This window comes from Chrysochloris asiatica, unplaced genomic scaffold, assembly GCF_000296735.1.
Source record: "Chrysochloris asiatica unplaced genomic scaffold, ChrAsi1.0 scaffold00205, whole genome shotgun sequence".
NCBI classification, from domain to species: domain Eukaryota; kingdom Metazoa; phylum Chordata; class Mammalia; order Afrosoricida; family Chrysochloridae; genus Chrysochloris; species Chrysochloris asiatica.
Genome location: NW_006408723.1, coordinates 1,757,389 through 1,781,235, shown reverse-complemented (window position 1 = coordinate 1,781,235; position 23,847 = coordinate 1,757,389). Strand labels below are relative to the sequence as shown.

Sequence of the window (23,847 nt, the reverse complement as noted above, 5' to 3'; positions counted from 1 at the left end):
GGAGCAGAAGCAATGGTCTCAAATGCAGCAACGAATGTGAGGTTGGCGCAGGACTAGGCAGTATTCTGTTGTGCATGGGGTCGCTATGACTCAGCACATAACAACAACAACAGAAACTATAGAGTGAAAATGCTTTTGGTGTATGATTGAGACAGTCTGCTTCTTGAAGAGGTTAGACTGTTGAGATCATGGCCTTGGATTGGGCTCTCTGTGTTTGATCACAACTCTGCCAATGTGAGCTGTGGTACTTTAGGCCAGCCACATGACCCTTCTGGGGCTCAGGTTTCTTCTCTGTAAAACGGGGGCTATAATATTCCTTTACCACATGGCCATTGTGAGACTTAGCTGAGATAATTTTGGCACAGCAGCTCAATGCATACCTGTCACATGGTGAAAGTTCATTAAATAACCCTGTTATTATTACTTTAATAATTTATATTTGTATCTGGGCACCAATTTTACCCAATTTCTGAAACTTTGTTGCAACTCATAGTGAGCTTACACACAAACTTTGTTGATGCATATCTTTTTTTTTTTTTTGCCAACTAACAGTTGGATTTCTAGGAAATGGGAAGAGTACTAACAGCACATTTGTTTCTTGTTTTGGGTCTGGCAGATCATTGCGAACCATCACATGCAGTCCATCTCCTTCGCTTCTGGTGGTGACCTGGTGAGTGCTCCAGAGCTGTTTCCTCTTGCTGCTATGAGGAAGGAATGTCTGAGACTACACCTGGCTTCAAATGTGTATATCTTAGGACAATACAAAGGAAGTTAACTATGATAATCCCTCACACCCCTCCTACCCACTGGCTGATTTCATAAACTCTTCTTGACTATATATTCTTCAGGGTAATCAATACAAGGACCTAACATTAAATATTCATTTCATTAGCTAAAAGCTGTCACTAGTCCTTGGGGCATTGCCCTTAAGAGGTAATGAAATAGCTTCCCAGTTTTTCAGAGTTGCTAGGGTATTCTTATCTCATAACTCTAAGCTTGCTTCATTTACTTTTTTTCTACCACTTGTTTGTTGTTAAGTGCCATCAAGTTGGTTCCAACTCATAGTGACCTTGTGTAACGTTTCCAAGGAGTTGCTGGTGATTTTGAACCACCTATCTTGGGCTGCTAATCTCAAGGTTAGAAGTTCAAAACTACCAGCAGTTTTGCAAGAGAAAGATGAGGCTTTCTGCTCCCGTAAAGATTTAAAGCCTTGGAAACCCTATGCAGGGTCTCTGTGAGTTGGAACTGACTCTATGGCACACCGTCACTACCACCAAGTCTACTTGAAGGCTGTAAATTTACTTAGTTTTGTTTATGCATAAACATTTACAATTTGGCTTTTTTCTCTCTCTAAATTTAACATTTGCAGTCTTTTAAATCATTTGCTTTGCCAATAAACAAAAACAAAAAACAAGTTTCAGAGACAGAAAGAAAGCAAGACAGACAGTAACAGAGAGAGAAAAACAGAAAGAAAGCAAGACAGTAACAGAGAGAGAAAAACAGAAAGAAAGCAAGACAGACAGTAACAGAGAGAGAAAAACATGCAGAGAAAGAGATAAGACTAAGAGAAAAAGAAGGGAAGAGAAAGGAATGAGAATGTTCTCAATTTGCATTGTTTCTTTTATTAAGGTGGTGGAATTTAATCCATGCATTTCTGTCGGGAAAGTTATGATGTGATATCTGCATTCAGTGTCCCTGTCTCTCTTTCTCAGCTGTGGAGTCATGAAAGACAAGGCTCAAAACACCACCTCCTCATCAGGTGTAAAAAACGGTGTGGGGTGGTATAGGACTTCCTTTAACTTCACAGGAGAACAAGATCAATAACCCAAGGCTAATTCCTATGTGGTGAGGTTCAGATATTCTTTCACCAATCAACCTTTTTTTCAAACCAGTTCTGATACCAACAATGCCTCTCACAGCACTCTTTACTGTTCTGCTGGGTTTAGTAATTCATTGCTATGGACACATAAACCTCAAAGACAATGTACATTGTTATGGGAGTTATTGGGGAAATAACAGGTTAAGTAACGTTCAGGAGTGAGTGTTCAGGACACAGTTCTTTGATTAGCACAACTTCTTTTCAACCATGCCTACAGACAGATTTCCCTCTGGCCCTCAGCCACATATCCTGGAATCTTCCTTTCTTGGGTAAGGGTAAGAGCTCTTCTAGTATGTGTCCCCCAGCACCATACTCTGCCAGTATGCCTTGGCCCAAAGGTGCTTAGCTGTATGAGTCAACAAACCTAACTCCATCAAATAACTGGATATACCCTGTTGTCAGCGACACTCCTGACTGAAGGTCCTCATCTGCTTAACTCTGGGCCAGGAAGCCTACCACACTGTCTCTTACTGGTCTCCTGCCAGTCTCTTAAAAGTCTTCTGATGCTGTCATTTCTCTGTCACTGCTTCTCTGTCTCCTATCATCTTTGGTATTACAGATTTCTCTTTACATCCTAGGTTAGGGAGGTTCTCATTTCAGAGATTCCCTAGTCCAAAGAATGTCCTTTGCTCCCATCTCTTCTTCTTGGTGGTTGTGAGGCCTCCCATTCTGCTATGGAATTGGCTTTAAAAAACAAAACAAAACTCTATTGTTGTAAAGTACAGTGAAGTTAATTCTGAAATGCTGGGCTTGAAACACAAACATTGAGGTCCAGTGCTTATCCTACAGCACCACACCAGGACTCCTAGGAGGATGCAAAACTGACAAATACACTCATTAATGTTCTATATACCCACACAATAGTGCCAGTGCCACCTTGTCTTTTGGTGAGAGCCATGCAGACTGCTGCTCTTAGTATTTGTTAAGTGCCATGGAGTTGGTTCCAATTCACAGTGACCCTGTATAGGCTTTCCAAGGTGCAGCTGGTGGGTTTGAACTGTTAACCTGTGATTAGCAGTCCAGTGCTTATCCTACAGTGCCACACCAGCACTCCAGACTATAGCTAGAAGGGTTACATTAAGTAATTCACTGCACGGGGTCCTATCCACACCCTTACTACCTATTCATTATTGACAGTACACCCTTTTAAAAAAAACACTTGTAGGAAAATTTTCACAAATTGTTATTGTTGTTAGGTGCCATCAAGTTGGTTCTGGCCCATAGTGACCCTATACAACAGAATGAAGTACAGTGTTATCCTCACAATTGCTGCTATGCTTCAGCCCATTGCTGTTACTACTGTGCCAATACATTTCATTGGAGGGCTCCCTCTTTTTTGCTGACCCTCCACTGTGCCAAGGATCATGCCCTTCTTCAGACACTGGTCCCTCCTGATAATATGTCTGAAGTATGAGAGACAAGGTGTTGCCATTTTGACTTCTGGTTGTACGTCTTCCAACACAGATTTGTTTGTTCTTCTGGCAGTCCATGGTATCTTTAATATTCTTCTCCATAACTCATAACACCATAACTCAAATGCATCAAATATGGTCTTCCTTATTCATTGTCCAACTTTCACATGCATGTGAGACTATTGAAGATAGCATAGCTTGGGTCAGGCACCCTTTAGTCCTCAACTGATATCTTTGCTCTTGAACTCTTTAAGGAGGGCTTGTACAGCAGATTTTCCTACTGGACTATGCCTTTTGATTTCTTGACTGCTGCTTCTATGAGCAAAATAAAGTCTTTGACAACTTGAATCTTTTTTCCATTTATCGTGTTACTTATTGGTCCGAAGGTGAAGACTTTCGTTTTCTTTCCATTGAGGTATAACCCATACCAGAGGCTGTGGTCTTTGATCTTCATCAAAGTTCCATTTAAGTATTTTAAGCTCTCTTTATTTTCAGCAAGCAAGGTTATATCATCTGCATATCGCAGGTTGTTAATGAGTCTTCCTCCAATTCTGATGCCACATTCTTCTTCATATTATTCAGCTTCTCAGATTACTTGCTCAGCATACAGATTGAATAAGTATGGTGAAAAATACAACTCTGGTGCACTCCTTTCATGATTTTAAATCGTTCACTATCTCCTTGTTCTGTTTGAACCACTATCTCTTGGTCTATGAGTGGTTCCTCATTAGGGAAGAAAAGAAAGTCAGTCTTTCCTAGCTGTCAAGAGGAGAAAGGCTCATCACCTCAAGAAGGTTATCATGTTTATTTATTTTTCATTTTGGGTAGCCAATTGTCATACTTATTTTTACCATTCTAGGAAAATATTTTAAAAATAGGAAAATGGAGTGAGTTTTTCAAGGAGCTAAATTTGTTCAGTTAAAAAATATTCCATATCCAGGAAATATGTCCTGGATATATTTCTTGGAATATATGTACTTCTTGGAATTAAATGCATAATAATAAAACAATGAAAGTTTACAGATGACTTTTTGTTTTATTTTGTTTGGCAAAATTGTTAGTAAGTATCCTTCTAACTTTATGTAGAAATTCAGTGGCCCAAGGTAAACTGAGTAATCAGTGCTTTATTTTAATCCTTATTTCAAGACCAGGAACTCTGTTTATTTCAAGTTTCAGGAGTGAAATTTTCCCAATGCCCTTGCAGGTGAAATCACTGTCTTGTGTCCCTTTCAATGGGCCACCAGCAGTTCTACAATCAGGTTAGTCAGGTTGAAGGGAGAAATATTTCAACTGCAGGTCTTTCAAAGGAGTCTTTACAGGTCTTTACAGTCATATTACCAACCTGGTATGGCATTGTGGGTTAATGTGCTGGACTGCAAAGTCTGTTTGAACTGTGAGGTCTGTGGTTCAAGTTCACCAGTAACTCCTTGGAAACCCTATATGTGGTTGCTATGGGTCAGAACCAACTCAATGGCACTTAACAACAACAACAAACCAAACCTCTTACCAAGAGAAGAGCCAGTGCATCACTCACACGTTGCTTCTGTCAGAAGAGCACAGGCTGCATTGGCAAAGGAAAGGGTTTGCCTCACCTTCAGACTTTTTTTTCCTGCTCTTATATTTATGATTCCACCACTTGTTTGCCAGTTTGTCATACTATGGTGGTTTGGGTTTTGCTGTGATGTTGGAAGCTATGCCACTGGTATTTTAAGTACCAGCAGGGTATGCCCATGGTGGACAGGTTTCAGCTGAGCTTCCAGACTAAGACAGACTAGGAAGGAGAGGAAGACTACTTCTGCATGTTTAGCCACTGAAAACTTTAGGAATAGCAGTGGAACACTGTCAGATAATACCAGAATATTGAATATTGACACTCTATGAATAACACCAGAATACTATGAGCTATAGTAGCAGAAGGTGAGTCCCTCAAGTTTGAAAACATTCAAAATACGACTGAAAGAGAGTTGCCTCCTCAAAGCAGAGTTGATCCTGAATGGAATAAAGCTTTCAGGACCTTCATTTGCTAATGGGGCACAACTCAAAATGAGGAGAAACGACTATTAACATCCATTAATAATCAAAATATGAAATGCATGAAGTATGAATCTAAGGAAATTGGAAGTTTTGAAAAATGAATTGGAATGCACAAAGATTGATATTCTAGGCATTGTTGTTGGTTAGTGCCGATGAGTAGGGTCTGAAATATGAGACCCATATAGGGTTTTTAAGGAGCAGTGTTTCTTTCTGTTGTACATAAGGTTGCAATGAGTTAGAATTGCACTTAAAAGCAACAACATTTATGATATTCAGAGCACCATTTAACTTTCTCATAAAGTAGATTCAATAGACTCTTGGGTTTGACCATTTATTCACAAATGGTGTCTTGTTTTTAAAGGAATCCTACAATGATTTCCTTTTCTTTTCTTTCCATTCCTGTCTTTTTATTGCTTAGAATTTATTCTGTTCCACAATAAAATAAAATACATAATTCATACATATATTTAGAAACTGGAAGTCTTCCATAACCTAATTCTTCCAGATACATTTCTCTCTATATTTATATTCTTATACCTGTACATACAATATGCGGTCGTTAGGTGTCATCCAGTAGGTTCTAACTTATTGCAACCTTATGCACAACTGAAACACTGCCCAGTCCTGTGCCGTCTTCCCAAGTGTTATACTTGAGACCATTGCTGCTGCCATCTCATCAGGAGTCTTCTTTTTCACTGACTAAGCATGATGTCCTTCTCCAGGGATTGGCCCATCCTGATAACATGTCCAAAGTATGAGAGACAAAGTCTTGCCATCCTGGCTGCAAAAACCATGTGGGGACCACATCTGACTTCCTCTGGCTTCGCAAGAGGGAAAGAGAATCAAACTCAAAATCAGCCCAGGCTGATTTCTATGAAATAGACGTCAGACATGCTTCCACCTTGCAATCTTTTCCACCCTATTCTTACACCAGCCAGCCATCTCACAGCACTGTGTTTCACATCTGGGTTCAATAATCCATTGCAGTGACCAACAGAACTCATAATAATACTCACGATTATGGGATTTATTAGGGAAGTGAACAGGTTACAGTTTAGGATCAAAACCAACTCGGGATGTAGCCGTTCTCCAGCCAGGAATGCCTCTGTCTGTCATACTTCTGGCATGCCTCACTCATGTTTTCAGCCTCTCAACCATATGGTCCCTTGGCCTATGCCTGCTCTATCACATGTTACAAAGTTCTTTTAGCCAGTCTGTAAACACCCAAGGGGCACATTCTTCAAACCAGTCTCCTGCCTGTAGCCATTCAGCTTTATTCAGTCCATAGGCCTAGAACCCCAAACTGCCATCTCTTCATGTCACCTCCTCTACCTTCTCTAGGTAGGGATCTCATACTTTACTCATGCTCTTCCTTCTTGATGGTCCTGAGACCTTCCATCTCTTCTGAGATGGCTCCTTTTAAACCTTTTTCATGATGTTATTTATTGGTCTAGTTTTTGAGGGCAAAACTAACCAAGGCCTTAGAATCCTATATACCTTATTTGCATGGTCCCTTCCAATTACTTTGTGGGAATTAGGAAGACTTTGGATAGAAAAGCTGGATCAAGTTCAATTAAGGCACCACACTGGATTTAAGGAGCATTCTGGCTATATTTCTTCCAACACAGATTTGTTTGTTCTTCTGGAAATACATGGTAGTTTTAATATTCTCCAATACCGTTAATCAACTGCATCAATTATTCTATGGTCCTCCTTATTCATTGTCCAACTTTCACATGCATATGAGACTATTGAAAATACCATGGCTTGGGGTCAGGCAACCTTTAGTCCTCAAACTGATAACTTTGCTCTTGAACACTTTAAAGAGATCTTGTGCAGATTTTCCTAATGGAATGAACATTTGATTTCTTGATTGCTGCTTCCATGAGTGTGTGGATCCAAGCAAAATGAAGTCTTTGGCAACTTCAATTTTTCTCCATTATTTATAGGTCTTGTTTTGAGGATTTTTGTTTTCTTTGTATTGACATGGAATCCATACTGAAGGCTGTAGTCTTTGAAGGTCAGTGGCTTGAACTCACCAGCCACTTCTCAAAAACTCTATACAGGGTTGCTATGAGTCAGAATAATAACAACATACATATTAAGTATGGTGAAAGGTCACAACCCTGGCACACATTTTTCTTGATTGAAACCATTCAGTATCCCCTAGTTCTGTTTGAACAACTGCCTTTTGTCTGTATCAGGTTACTCATGAGCACAATTAAGTGTTCTGGAATACCCATTTTTCTCAATGTTATCCATAGCTTGTCATGATCTACAGAGTCAAAAGCCACATAGTCCATAAAGCACAAGTAAACATCTTTCTTGTATTCTCTGCTGTCAGCCAAACTTCATCTGAGGTCAACAACTCTTCCATGTGTTCTTCTGAATTCTACTTGAATTTCTGGCAGTTCCCTGTTGATGTATGATTACAGCTGTTTTTGAATCATCTTCAGTAAAATTTTACTTGCATGTGAAATTAATGATATTGTTGGATGATTTCCACATTCTTTTGGGTCACCTCTCTTTGGAACGGGCACAAATATGGATCTCTTCCAATTAGTTGGTCAGGTAACTGTCTTCAAATTTCTTGGCATAGATGAGTGAGCACCTCCAGTGCTTCATCAGTTGGTTGAAATGTTTCAATTTGTATTCTGTCAATTCCTAGAGCTTTGGCTTTTGCCAGTGCCTTTAGTGCAGTTTAAATTTCTTCCTTCAGTACCATTTTTATTGATTATATGCTACTTCTCCAAACTGTTGAACATTGACCATTTCTTTTTGGTACTGTGACTGAGTGTACTTTCATCTTCTTTCGGTTGTTTCTGCATCATTCAATATTTTGCCCACAGAATCCTTCAAAATTGCAAGTTAGAGCTAGAATTTTTTTCTTCAGTTCTTTCAGCTTGAAATGCTGAGTGTGGTCTTACCTTTTGGTTTTATAAACTCCAGGTCTTTGCACATTTCATTTTAATACTTGGCATTGTCTTCCTGAGCTGCCCTTTGACATTTTCTGTTTAGCTCCTCATTTCTCCCATTTGCTTTGACTTTTCAAAGCTGGAGAGTAAGTTTCAGAGGCTCTTCTGAAATCCATTTTGATCTTTTATTTCTTGCCCTTTTAATAACCTTTTGCTTTCTTTAAGATATTCTTGATGTTATCCCACAACTTTTCTGGTCTTTAGTCATTAGTGTCTAATGCGTCAAATCTGTTCTTTAAGATCATCTCTAAATTCAGGTGGGTTATGTTCATGGTCATGTTTTGGCTCTTGTGGACTTGTTTTAATTTTCTTCAGCTCCAGCCTAAGCTTGCATATTAGCAATTCTGTTACACAGTTTGCCTTTGTTTTGGCTGATAATAAGCTTTCCCACCATCTCTTCGCACAGATATAATCAATTTGATTCCTGTGTATTCCAATGAGGTCCATGTGTATGCTGTTGTGAAGTGCTGTTGAGTCATTTCCAACCCATAGCGACTCTGTATAGGGTTTCCAATGAGTGGCTGTTGACCTTGAACTGCCAACCTTGCAATGCAAACCAACTTTGCAGTCTAGCACATTAACCCACAGCACCACACAGTGACTTTTTATGTTGTTTAAAAAGATATTTGCAACGAATATGTCATTGATCTTGCAAAATTCTATCATATGATCTCCATCATAATTTCTATCACCAAGGTTATATTTTCTAGCTACTGGTTCTTCCTTTTTCTTCCCAACCTTTGCCTTTCAATCACCAGTAATTATCAATACATCTCGAGTACATGTTTGATCAATTTCAGACTAAGGACATTGATAGAATTTTTCCATTTTCTTTTTTGATGGATTTAGTAGTTGGTGTATAAATTTGAGTAAAGTGGTATTAACTTGCTTTCCTTGTAGGCATGTGCACATGATCCTATTGCAGAATGCATTGTACTTTAAGAAAGATCTTGGAATGTTCTTTTTGACGGTGAATATGATGCCTTTTCACTTGAATTTGTTGTGCCTGGCATAGTAAACCATATGATTTTCAGATTCAAAATGGAAGAATTCCAGTCCATTTTAGCTCATCAATGCCTAGGATTTTGACCTTTATGTATTCCATTTAAATTTTGACAACTTCCAATTTTCCTAGATTCATACTTCACTAATTCCAAGAAATGCCAATTATTAATGGATGCTTACTGCTTTTCCTCATGCTGAGTTGTGGCCCATCAATTTAACATTCTGAAAGCTTTACTCCATTCGTGTCATCAAGGTCAGCTCTACTTTGAGGAGGCAGCTTTTCTCCAGTCATATTCTGAGTGCCTTCCAACCTGATGGGTTCATCTTCTGGCACTGTATCTGATAATGTTCCACTGCTATTCATAAGTTTTTCAGTGGGTAAACATTCCAAAGTAATCTGCCTCTTATTCTTCCTAGTCTATCTTAGTTTGGAAGCGCCCCTGAATCCTGTCCACCATGGGTCACCTTGATAGTATTTTAAAAAATGGTGGCACAGCTTCCAGCATCACAGCAATATGAAAGCCACCACAGTATGACAAACTGACAAGTAGTAGACATGCATCAACAATCAACTTTCACGGATGCAGCAGTCAAGAAATCAAACGACGTATTGCATTAGGCAAATCTGCTGCTCAAGACCTTTTTAAAGTGTTGAAGAGCAAAGATGGCACCTTGAGAACTAAGGTGCGCCTGACCCAAGCCATGGTATTTTCAATAACTTCATATGCATGCAAAAGCTGGACAGTGAATAAGGAAGATTGTAGAAGAATTGATGCTTTTTTGAGTTATGGTGTTGGAGGAGGATATTGAAAGTGCCATGGGCTGCCAAAAGAACCAACAGATCCATGTTGGAAGAAATGCAGCCAGAGTGCTCCTTGGAGGCCAGGATGGCCAAACTTCGTTTCTCTTACTTCGAACATATTGTCAGGAGGGAGCAGTCATTGGAAAAGGATATCATGTTTACTAAGGTGGAGGGTCAGAGAAAAAGAGGAAGACTCCTAACAAGATGGATTAGCCAAGTGGCAACATCGATGGGCTCAAGCGTGGCAACAATAGTGAGGTTGGCCCAGGATCGGGCAGTGTTTCATTCTGCTGTGCATAAGGTCACTATGGGTCAGTACCGACTAGATGGCACCTAACAACAACAGTATCTATATTTAATTATGTTTCTATCTAGCTCAAATTTCTTTATAGTGGTTTTTAATTATTTGACCATTGTGATACTTGCAACCCTAATTTCTTAAAAATTGGAGGATAACCCAATTTGAAAAAAATAAAGGGCAGATACAGTCTATATTTTTACCAATAGCATCTTTCAGGAACTTGTCTTAAACATTTTCTTACCTCTTGTCTTAGTTATCTAGTGCGGCTATAGCAGAAATAGCACACGTGGATGGCTTTAACAAATTGATTCGCTCATAATTTAAGAAGCTAAAAGTCTAAATTCAGGGGGTAGGCTCTAGGGAAAGGCTTGCTTAGTCTGTTGGTTCTAGAGGAAAGTCTCTGTCTCCTTTCAATATATGTGGGCCTGGCATCCCTTAAAGAGCTACATGTCTTTTGGCAGCAATCTTCCTCTGAGTCTAGGAAGTTCTCAGTGCAGGAACCTCAGGTTCAAATGATGAACTCTGCTCCCACCTTTTCTATTTAATGTTCTCTCCTTTTTTTTTCTCTGGAAAGATAAAGGACCCGCCTTAGGGACACTCACCTTTCATCAGATCAGGACTGTGACCTGTGTAACGGTGTTGTATCCTATCCTAATCCCGACAACTAATTTGCTGATAGCATCATGGAGATGATTACATTATTATATAACTGCCAAACTATATCATCACACAACTGCAAAATCACTAGCAATCATGGCTCAGTCAAGTCGACACGTATTGTGGGGAGGAACACAACTCAATCCTTGATACTTGTATTTTGAGTGAAGATACAAACAGCTAGAAAATGGAAGACTACATGCATTGGCTTGTACAATAATTTTCTTCTCCAAACTGCATAGATAAAAGAACACCAAAACATTCCTCCACAACCCTCTCCACTTCTCAGTTGGGTCTGAGAATCCATTGCAGTGGTCACACAGAACTCAGGCATAGGACTCATAGTTAATAGTGTTTATTAGTGAAGTTAACAGGTTACAAATGAGAGTCAGAACTGTTCATGGCACAGCCATGAACCAATCAGTACAGCCTTTCCTCAGCTTTGCCAACAGGCAGGCCTGTCTTTGCCCTGACTATGTTACAAAGCTCTTTTAGGGTTGCTCATGAATGCCCACAGGACACAGAACTCCATCATAAGCCTCAGCCTGAAGGCAGTCAGCTCTAGCTCTGTGGGTCAGCAAAGCTAGTCCCCCTAATTAAGTGCATGGTGGCACCCCACTCTACATACAATCCTTCTGCCCAATGTCACTCAACTTTACTTGCTCTGTGGGCTGGTTCTGGCTCTTGGTTCTGCTGCTGCTGTTCTTCTGCCACTCCTCCAGTGTCACAGATTTTTGTCCCTAGATTGAGGAGATTCCATGAGTAGGGATCTCAGGGTCCAAACAACGTACTCCATTCTTGGCTCTTTTTCTTTGAAAGTAGTGAGATCCCTCCTCCTGTTTCTAAGATGGTTCATTTTATACCTATGCTAGACTTTTATGTTTTTATAAATATAATTAAATTTGTTAACATCCACAGCTGAATTATGCCATCCTATCTGTATGGTTCCCCCACCTTTTCTTACCCAGACCCAGCAGGGCAACAATTTTTAGTGGGAGATACAGAGTATGGTGAGAGGAGACATTAGATAATTCACCACACCACACTAACCATCCTGAACTTTGTCCTTAGATAAGTGTTGGTTTTTGGTCTTGAAAGGTTGCCCATTCCATGGTGAGCATATCTTACTAGTGAGCACTGTTATGTTCCCCTGCCTGCTTCCCAACACCCCCTTCTATCTATCTATCTATCTATCTATCTATCTATCTATCTATCTATCTATCTATCTATCATCTATCTATCTATCACTTGGCTAAAAAATTGGCCACGAAGGTGAAAGTTCATTTCCAGATCTGAAGGGTGGCCAAGGGCCATAGTCTTCAATTCCTCTAGTCTCTTGCTGACAAGCAAGCCTAGTTTTGTATTTTTTTTATAATTTTGTATTTTGTTCCACATTTTCTCTCACTCTATTTAGGACCATCACTTTCAGGTGGTAGGTAGGCACCATCTAGTTCTTCTTGTCTCAGGGTTGTGGGGACTGATGTTCTATTAGTCCACTGGACTAATTGATCCCCAAATTTTCAATTTTCATTACTCCTCTTTCCTATACAAATGTAGAGGCCAGTAGTTGAATCTTAGATGGCCTTTCGTCATGAGTTTTTAATATCTTCACCATATAATTCCCAGATTTGAAACTTAATGCACTCAATGTGTGACTGGGTGATGCCAAGAACATTATTTTGAATAGCCATACTCCTGTACTCTGCCAGAAAAGGACCAATATGGGCACCAGAAAAGCAATTTTCTGGCTTGGTCACTTGCCATCTGAGTGACTGGGACACTTATTTCTCTTTCTCGATCTCCTTTCCCCAGATACTGCTGGGTGGGATGGGGGTGGGGCGAGGAGGTGGGGGTTGGTGGTGGTATTTAACTAGAGCAGAGTTTTTCAGACCAGAGTGAAAATCTAAAAAGAATTTCCTTCCATATACCCCTAGTGTTGATTTAAAATACTTTCATTACTCAATTATGTAGGAAAATAAGCTATGCATGGCTCCTTAGGCTTAAACACTGTTGAAACTGTAAACCTCAATTAAGTTGGAAGTTGAAGACAAATGCTATAAAGTTAATAACTTTCAAAGTAACATTTACTGCGATGGATAATGTTTTGCTGAAACAATCTCTGTTCCCAATGTGACTAGAACTGATCATCATAGTGCAAACTCTTGAGGTCAGCATCTTTCTATTACCACAAACTCCCAAATGATTCAATTCTTCCACTAATTTCTGTTATTCAAGCAAAAACTTCAATTATACATAATTGTGTAGAAATGGGACCTCATTTTGCTTCAAGTGGGGCCAATGACAGCTAGCTTTTTGCTCTTTTCTTTCTAATTCTTTCAAAAACTTTCACCAATAATATTGGAAACCCAAATGCAAATTCTGGCACTGAAATTGTCTACAGAACTTGGTGACACAGTGATCATCCAGATGATCCTAAATATTCTGGTATTAATTTTTCAGCTCATGGAAATGAAAACACAAAAGTTAAAACAAAACAAACACAACCAACCTTTGATGACATCACAAACACTGGAGAATACAGCTGCCCAACCCTATGGTTACATGGATCTCAGTTTGAGAAACACTGGACTAGATGCTTTCTAAGGATCCTTCCAAAAGCAAAACACACTGCCATCAAGTCAATTTCAACTCATAACGACCCTGAAAAGGGTTGCTAAGGCTGTAAATCTTTACAGGAACAGAAAGTCTCATCTCTCTCCAATAGAATAGCTGGTGGGTTTGAACCACCAAACTCAAAGTTAGCAGTACTTATCCTATATTGTTGTTGTTAAATGCCATTGCATCAGTTCCGACTCTTAGCAACCCTGTATAGGGTTTCCAAGGAGCAGCTGATGAGTTTGAACTGCTGACCTTGTGGTTCAAACTGACCTTGCAGTCCAGTGGTTTATCCTACAGAGCAACATGTATCCCTTGGCACTATCAAAAACTGAAAACCAAACCAGATGTTATTCAATCAACTCTGATTCATGGCAAAAATGTGTGCCAGAGCAGAACTCCATAGGGTTTTCAATGGCTGATATTTTGTAAGTAAATCACCAGGCCTTTATTCCGAGGTGCCTTTGGGTGGACTCAAACCTCTAACCTTTCAGTTAGCAGAAGAGTATGTTAACATGGTTGCATCACCCAGGGACTTCTTTTGACATTAACATCTCCTGAATCTAGGAAAAGGCTTTTATGCTTATTTTTGATAATAGCTTCAAATTCTGACTAGATGTTTCTTGATAGAAATGACCAGGAAGCAATATCTTCTGCTCTCTTTTCCAAGTTACTCTGTGCTCAGTCATCTGAGCAGGAAAAGGAAAGAATTTAAATGAGACCCAACTTGGATAATGACCTTGGCAATGTACTTATCTTGAAATCTGCTGAAAGAATTCTCTCCCTCCTGTTTTTTGGGTTGTTGTGAGTTGCAGAGAATGTTATTCACAGTAAAGTGTCTTGTCCTGTACACAAGCCCTTTGTTGTTACTAAGTGCTGTCAAGTGGATTCCTACTCAGAGTGACCCTGCAGGGTTTCTGAGAAGTGCTTGGTGGGTTGGAAGTGCTGACCTTGTGGTCAATAATCCAGTGTTATCCTGCAGTGTCTCAGGATGATTCCACACCTCCCCTATACTTATACACTCCATCTGTTCATTTCTCTTTTTCTGAATTACACTGGAGACAAAAGATTGATGGTTCAAACCCACTAGACACTCTATGGGAGAAAGATGAGGCAGTCTGCTTTCATAAGGTTTGACAGCTTTGGAAACCCTTTGGGGCAGTTCTACTAGGGGGCTTCAAAATGTTCTTAAGAAACTGGAATTAAAATGGAAATAAAATTATTTTTCCATGAACTTTTTGAGGCCCCCTTGTACTCTATCCTATAGGGTTTCTATGGTTGTAATTGACTTGGCAGCAACAAGTTTGGTTGTGTAATCGTCACAGAAGAAAATCACCAGGACTTTCTTCTGCTGCACAAATTGTAAACCACCCAGGAACCTACAAAATACCACAAAGTTGGAGGCTTTAAAAGAGACATTTTCTATTTCTCACAGCTCAGGAGGCTAAAAATCTCTATCAGGGTATGACTATACTGACTTCCTGGTGCTTTATGGTAGAAACTACTCCATACTTCTGTTTCTGGTGGCTGGCTGCCTGCAGTCTTTTGTGTTCTACTGTGAAGGATTAATAGAATTATTTCTTCCTTTAATTACTTGTTTAGGAGCTAAAGTTCACATGGTTGCCTGAGCACACTTCTCAGCTTATATTTTCCTCTGTTGTACTTATTAGATGAAGGGGTAGTTTTCAGGACTCATGTTTGACATGGATAGGTAAGACTTCTAATTAGAGCTATTTTTGAAACATCCTAAAGGATTAAAATAATTTCTTATGTTCAAGAAGAAAAGAACCCTCACATCTCATCCACCCATAAGAGTCCCCCACCCCCAGAGATTATTTCTTAATTTTTTTAAATCCCTAAGAAGCTCTGGACTATTAACCACAAGGTCAGCAGTTCAAACCTATCAGCTGCTCCTTGGAAACCCTATACATGGTCACTGAGTTAGAACCGACTCCATGGCACTTAACAAGAAGCTATTGGGACACCAGGTGGACACATTTGACAGTCACTCCCACTCACTTTAGAAAGTCACCAAAGGGGAACATAAGATAAGACAAGCTTGGGTTTTGGAAAAGGGAATTTTAAAGCAGAGCCCTTATTCCATCTCTGTCCCAAGTTCTACACCCACGAAAGTTTGCAACCAAACTGCAAATCCACTTCTGAATTTTCTTTAGACAAGCGGTTATCATAGTGGAGTTCCCAGACCACCACCAGCAGCAGCACCTGGGAACCTGTCAAAAATTCAAAATTTAAATCTCATCCCAGACCCACTGGGGAAACTCTGGAGTGGGGACCCAGCAATCTGTGTTTTTATATATCCCCCAGGGGATTAGACTCCTTGTGTGTTGCCATAGGATAAGCACTCTACTGTAAGGTTGGTTTGAACCACAAGGTTCAAACTCACCAGCTGCTCCTCAGAAACCCTATACAGGGTTGCTATGAGTCAGAGCCGACTCTACGGCACTTTAACAGCACAGGGGATTATGAAGTCATGGTGTGGTGGTATAGGATAAACACTGGACTACTAGCTATAAGGTCGGTTATTCAAACCTATCAGCTGCTCCTCCAAAACCCTATACAGAGTCATTGTTAGTTGGAACCAATTTAATGGCATTTACCAACAAAGGATTATGGCAGCAGCACAACTATGAGTACTGTGCTAGACACAAACTAGTGGTTTACACTTGACTACTAATCTAAAAGTTGACAGCTAGAATCCACTCAACAATAGTATGGAAGAAAAGCCTGGACATCTTCTGTTAAAGGTTATAGCCAAGAAAATTCTATGGAGCAGTTCTACTCTGCAACCCATGGCGTCAACATGAGTCGGAATTGGCTGCATGGTGAGGTGTTTTTGGTTTTGATTCTAGACAGAGGGAGTCCTGCGGTGGCACAAACAGTTACATGCTCAGCTACTAACTGAAAGTTTGGCAGTTTGAACTTACCTAGAGATGTGTTTGAAAAAATGCCAGGTGATCTGCTTCCAAACAGTCAGTCATGAAAACTCTATGGAGCTAAATTATACTCTACAACATGTAGGTTTGCCAAAAATTGGGATCTCCTCCATGGCCACCATTTCCTGGTTTTCACTCTAGACAGAGTTAGCAGCAGTTGTTCTCAACCTCATCTCACTTTAGAATCATCTAGGGAGTTTTCAAAGAATTCCCAATAGTCAAGGGTTAGTGAAATTCAGATTATGTGGGAATTGGAACTCAGGTGTTTCCAACATACAAACAAGGCAAGAACCAGTGCCTATCATTTTTGCTACTCAAAAAGTGTGGTCTGTGGATCAGCAGTATCAGTATTACAAGAAGCTGATTAGAAATGTAGAACCTCAATCCCTTGTTCCTAATATACTGAATACAAACCTGCATTTCATCAAGATCCCCAGTGATTTCTGTCCACATTATCATTTGAGAAAGGGTGTCTTATTTAGTTTGTTACTTAGAAAGTGTTTGATTATCTCTGAGGGTTGAATCTTTTAAAAGCTTACTGGTTTGTGGGCTGGGTTGTTGTCTGTGTGCTATCACTTGTGATTAATGATGTGGATGTCTCATTTTTTTTTAACAGGACACAACAGACTATGTTGCATATGTAGCTAAAGACCCTGTTAATCGCAGAGGTAAGCAATGCTTGACTTTTCTAATCTCTCATTTGCACACAGCCAGTCTTAACATTATGTACCAGATGTTCCTTATCTTGACCTCCTCCATCAAAATTAGAACATGTGTCACATGGCATTACTAGTGCTAACTGAGGTTTCAGGCAGTCATGTGCACTCACCTGCCTGGGATACAACATATCAAACTTCGAGCTTCAAATGCGTACCTGGTCCAGTTGGCCATCATTGGTACATCTGACCTGCACTCTGAAAGTGTCCTTGGTTTTGCCTAGAAGACATTACAAACTTCAAGTCCGCCTGCCAGGCTCCAGATCTGGTTCATCTCCACTGCCAATCACACCAGCCCAGAAATCTTTCCTACCCTGCTCACCCTAAGAAGCCAGAGTTTAAGCTCAAAGTGTTGTTTCCTGTCACCTCAAAGTCGTAAGCCCAGGATGAGTTGGGCATTTGGAGTTTTCAAGTACTTGGCGTTTTTATAGACCCTTTTCCTTTTGTTCTGCCCCTTAATACCTACCCCAATTTTTTTTTTTTTTTTTTACTTATTTAGAAAACAAAATCCCATTTTTTGAAATGAACAGGTCTGACTAAAGGTATGTTAATCCTTGAACGAGGGTGCAGTGGTGGTTTAATGGTAGAATTTTTTTTGCCTTTCCCATAGGAGCTCTGGTAGTGTAGTGGTTAGGAATCGGCCTGAGAACCGCAAGGTCAGCAATTCGAAACTACCAGCTGTTCCGCGAGAGAAAGATGAGGCGTTCTGCTCCCTCAAAGATTTACAGCCTCAGAAACCCTGTACAGGGTTGCTATGAGTCGGAACCGATTCCATGGCACATAACAACAACAACTATAGGAGTCCCAGATCTGCTTCAGGCCAGTGTACCTAAAGTGCAGCAACTACCCATTTGTCAGTGGAGGGTAGTATGTTGCTGTGATGCTGAACAGGTTTTAACGGAGCTTCCAGATTCAGATTAGGAAGAAAGGCTTGATGTTCTATGCTCCAGAATATCAGCCAATAAAAATCCTACGGATTGCAATGCTTTGGTTCATAACCAATCATCAGGATGGGACAGGATTCAGCAGTGTTTTGTTCCATTGTGCACAGCATTTTCATGAATTGAGGTCCAACTTGATAATAGTTAGAAAATAATATATCCTTGAATGAGAGTCCCTGGGTGGTACAAAGAGTTAATGTGCTTGGCAGCTAGCTGAAATGTTGGAGATTCAAGACCATCTAGAAGTGCTGTGAAGAAAGACCTTATGACATACTTCTGAAAAATCAGCGACTGAAAATCAGATGGAGTCCAATTCTATTCTGCCACACATTGGGTCGCTGTGAGTCAGAATCAATTTGACAGCAACTTTTTTTTAAACCCTAGAATAACAGTACCTCTGATATGCTGTGCCACATTGCTACAATTCAAAACTCACTTGTGGAATTTACAATACTGCAAAATACTATTTCCTTCCAATGTTGGGTACTCGCCCTCTATTCCTTCTTCTCTATGCCCCAGGTACTAACAGTTAAGTTTTCCTAAATCTTTGCAGAATTCTTTTTATCCAAAGATTTTTTTCTCCCCTCTTTAAAATTTCATTACAAATGAGGTTAACATTCTACTCTGTACCCTTGCCCCAACATTGTATCTGGGATATATATTCAAAACAACTCTTGCAGAATGGATCAACACCAAGAGGTCTATTAGAAGTCAGTCACAGTGCTCCTTGCAGGGCAATGTGGTCATTATACTGTTCTAAATCCTGGAGTGCTGCTGTAGGATAAGCACTGGACTTCTAACCACAATATCAGTGGTTCAAACCCACCAGTCACTCCTCAGAAGCCCTGTACAGGGTTACTATGAGTCCAAATTGATTCATTAGAAGGCACTTAACAACATCCCTGCCCCCAAGCTGTCCCTCCTTCAGTACTCTCTACTCTACTGTGTTTGATAATTTGTTGCAATGGTCACAGAGATCTGACACCAGGCCTCTCTCTTCCCAGGCACTGGGAAAAGCTCTTTTTAGGGCTGCCTGAAGGCACTTGACTCTAGCTTCATGGATCAACAAATTTAGCATACCCAATTAAGTGCCTGGAGACACCTCACACTGAAAACAAGCCTCCTGCCCAAAGTCAATCAGCTTTACTTGATCCATGGGCTGCGAAGGCCACCACTGTCTCATGCTCTGGCTTTTGGTTCTGTGACTGCTGCTTCTCTGCTACTCTTGTGGTGTCACAGCTTTCTGTTTCTTGCTTGAGGAGGTACACTGCACATGGATGTTGGGGTCCAAAGGACATGCTCCTCTACTGACTTTCTTTGATGGTAGTGAAATCTCTTTTTCTTGCTTCTGAGATGGCTCATTTAATACACTTATAGCAACCAAAATTAACCCTGTTAACCACTTACAATTGAATCATATTATTCTATCAGCATCTTCTCCCATCTTCTCTTATTCAAACACCAAAAAATGTTGTTTAGTGGAAGTGACAAAGACTATTAAATAGCGTAGTGGTTACGAATCGGGCTGCGAACCTTAAGGTCAGCGGTTCGAAACTACCAGCCGCTCCGCGGGAGAAAGATGAGGCTTTCTACTCCGTAAGGATTTACACCCTCGGAAACCCTGTACAGGGTCGCTATGGGTCAGAACCGACTCAACGGCACTTAACAGCAACAACAATACTTTACTGTGGGTTACTCCTAAAGAGGAATTTTCAATCAGTGGGATTGAATAGCTAATTTATTGGTGGATCTTGTAAATTGCCCCTAACCTATAAACATTTGTGCTACCACATAGTATGTGTGGATATTCACCTGGGAACTTTCCAGTTATGCATTAGTGGGCTGCCTTTCCACTTCAGTAGTTTCTTGAAGTTGAAGATAATGCACTAGAATGTCACCATATCTTTTAGGGTGATTGAGATGGATAGAATTCTGTAGATGGTTCTAATATGATACCTTCATGTTTTATGATGGTTTTATTGTCACTCCTGAACTAAAGGTGGGATAAATATAAAGTTTTGAGGTGGAAAGGAAGGGGCCACCAGTAGTCTTGATGAACCCAAAGATTATCTCCAAGGCCGCTTGTTGGCATTCCAGTCCATAACTTCTTGAACTTGAAGCAGCTTTTATACAATAACAACAGATAAACTAGTAATTGTCTCAGGTGGGTAGGGACAGAAGACTATGTCACAGTTGAGATGTCACCCAGGCCGGTGAACAAAAGCCTATTTTTGGCAGTTAGAGCTCAACCCTTTAGCCACTCCAGTTCTTCCAACTCAGAACAAGGGAAGAGAGGAGGGACATGGCAGGTTATTCTTCCCTGGGCATAGTAGTCCCACTTTTAGCTCAAGGTTGTTAAAATTATTTCTTTTTGTTTGTGCCAAATAAACTTCAAGTAATCCTTGGCTTTTCATTTCTTTTGTTTATTTACTTTTGAACAGGTTTAATGTCTCCTAGGGTTTAATGTCTCACAATGAGCTGCACTTTACAACCACCTGAAGAACTCTTACAGATTCCAATGTCCAGACCTCAGAATTTCTGTGGGAAAAGCCCAGACAAGAACATTTTAGAAAAGTTCTCCAGGTGATTCCAATGCATAGCCAAAGTTATGAGATAATTCTTCAGGTCTGGAGCCTGAAGGAGTTTAGCCAGGTATAACTGTATTTAGCTCTGACTAGTGTGCAGGCTGCCATTTTGTTTCACAGGGACAAAACAGGAGTTCCTTTACCCAGGGTGCCTTTTCAGTGGCATGGGAATTAGTACGCATCCTCTGCCCCATGGTATTGCACAGGCTCCCTTTCAGGTTTTCATGCAGTCTTATTGTGAAGATCAGTGTCAGAACCTCGGCTCTATTTGGGGTGCAACCTCATAGGTGTCCATTGAAATGCTTACTGGGAGATACTCTATCTATTACCTGTAGCAAACTACTCAAACTTGGTTGTTCAACATCAATTATTTTATTTTATCTTGTGATATAATGCAGATCAGGAATTAAGGCAAGCCTCAGTTGACTGATTTTTCTGTCCCATGTGGCATCAGTAGGGGTCATTGGGTAGTCTTTGGCAAGAACCCATTCTTAATGTAGTTCATCTAGAACAAAGGCAAAAGGAACCAGGTTATTAAGTGTTAGATTAGAGATGCTGTCTTTTTCCAAAACAGCTCTATGTCTGATTTCATTTCCTTGATTCAATACTGTAGTTATTGGATAAATACTGTGGTAACCAACCAGGACTGTTGGGAATATATATTAGCATTCTGATTTCTTTTTATTCTCTTCTCAGAAAGGTTGACTCATCACTTATCAGTAGATACTCAACAGATTTTAATCCAAATAGGAAAATAAAAACGATCAAACTGCATTTCTAAGACAATGTTTATGTATCTGTGAATTAAGTAATTAACAAGGATTTATATGTAAAGTGAATTATTTCCATTTTATTTTTCTATCAATATTGTTGTTGTTAAGTGCCACTGAGTCAATTCTGACCCATAGTGACCCTGGATAGGGTTTCCAAGGAGCAGCTGGTGAGCTTTAATCATCAACCTTGTAGTTCAAACGACTTTGCAGTCTGACACATTAGCCCACAGCGCCACACCAGCAGTCCTCTATCAATATTACATATATGTAATTTGAAAATATATGCAGTTTATCATTAAGACATTTAAACTATTTAATGTTATTTTTGTAGAAATATATACAGAAAAACCTGCTTCCATTCTGTAGTTCATAAATAATGACCAGTGACATTGGTTATATTCTTCACAGTGTGTCAACAATCTCATTATGTCTGATTTAGTTGTTTTACTTTCCTTTATATTAAAATCCCTATCCCCCAATCTTCTCATCTATGCTTTAAAATAACTGTTTACCCCTTGGCTATATATATATATATATATATATATATATATGTATATTTATAGCCTTTTGTATATATATATATAAATAAAACATTTGTCTATATGTATATATATATAACATGTATACATTTTATATGGATTGTTAAGTGCCATTGAGTTGGTTCGGCTTCATAGCAATCCTGTAAAGGGTTTCCTAGAAGTGGCTGGTGAGTTTGACACCAACATTGTGGTTCAAACCAACCTTACAGTTCAGTGCATTATCTTGTAGCGCCACACCAGGACTCCATATTTATATTGTTGCTTTTAAGTGCTGTTGAGTTGGTTCTGACTCATAGCAACCCTGTATAGGGTTTCCAAGAAACAGCTGGTGAGCTTCAATTGCTAACCTTATGGTTCAAACTAACTTTTCAGTCTAGTACATTAACCCACAGCGCCATGCCAGGACTCCATGTATATATATATATTTGGCTATATCTATGTATATACATATATATATATAGATAGATGTTGTTGTAAAGTGCCGGTGAGTTGGTTCCAACCCATAGAAACCCTGTATAGGGTTTCCGAGGAGCAGCTGGTTAACTTGAACCGCCAACATTGCAGTTCAAATAGTTTTGCAGTCTGGCACATTAACCCACAGCGCCATACCAGGACTCCATACATGCATACACATAATTACACAACACATACATGTAGATACTTTCATCTCACCACACATGTACTCACATAGCCATACACATATATACATGTATACTGAGATCATGCCCTCATTTTTTAGTTACTGTTATTATTGTTGTCAAGTTATATATGTAATATTCTTTAGCACAGACATCCTTTGCTCTTGTGCACGTCTTAGAAGTGGCTCGTGAATTTGACACCAACATCATTTACTTTTGTCAAGATGTGTTCATTATACATCTTGGTCAAATGTGTCCACATTTGGTGCTGCTTTTCCATCATCAAAATAACAAGTATCTGCACTCTAGAGTACTATGAAAGTACTGTGGGATGGCCAAAGAACAATCTGCCATGGAAATACAGTTAGAATACTCCTTGGAAGCCAGGATGGTGAAAATTACTTTGTAATATTCTGATAACAAGTTCAAAGTAAGTAGTTTACTTGGAACATGTTATCAGAAGGAACTAGTGCCTGGAAAAGTAAATCGTGATTGGTAATGTAGAGGGTCAACAGAAAAAGAGGAAGGCCCCAAGTTAGATGGATTGACACAGTGGCTGCAACAGTGGGCTAAGCACAACAACAATTGTGAGGTTGGTGCAGAACCAGGCAGAGTTTTGCTTTTTGTGTGCATAGGGTTGCTGTGAGTCAGAGCTGACTTGAAGGCACATAGCAAGGATACAATCAAGAGAGTAAATCCACCTCCCTGTCTCACCAATCGCTAGTAATCACCAATGAACATTGGTCTCTCTCTCTGTATCTCTATATCTATATCTATATGATTACCAGTGATTGTAACACACACACACACACACACACATTTTGTTGTTAAGTGCCATCAAGTCAGTTCTGACCCATAGTGACACTGTATAGGGTTTCTGGGAGGGTTTCCGAGGAGTGACTGGTGAACTTGAACAGCCAAAATTGCAGTTCAAACAACACTGCACCCCAGTGCATTAACCCACTTTGCTACTCTCTATATCTATATCTATATCTATATCTATATCTATATCTATATCTA

At 39.8% G+C, this 23,847-nt stretch overlaps 1 protein-coding gene across 1 annotated transcript in view; it reads left to right on the top strand.

Moving 5' to 3' along the window:
- The window catches only part of SHC3 (SHC (Src homology 2 domain containing) transforming protein 3), a 460,599-nt gene that overhangs the window by 226,847 nt on the left and 209,905 nt on the right, over nucleotides 1-23,847 (top strand). The window contains exons 5-6 of the mRNA XM_006872582.1: nucleotides 617-670; nucleotides 17,252-17,303. Coding sequence (XP_006872644.1) covers nucleotides 617-670; nucleotides 17,252-17,303 — 106 coding nt within the window. The remainder of the gene's footprint in view (nucleotides 1-616; nucleotides 671-17,251; nucleotides 17,304-23,847) is intronic.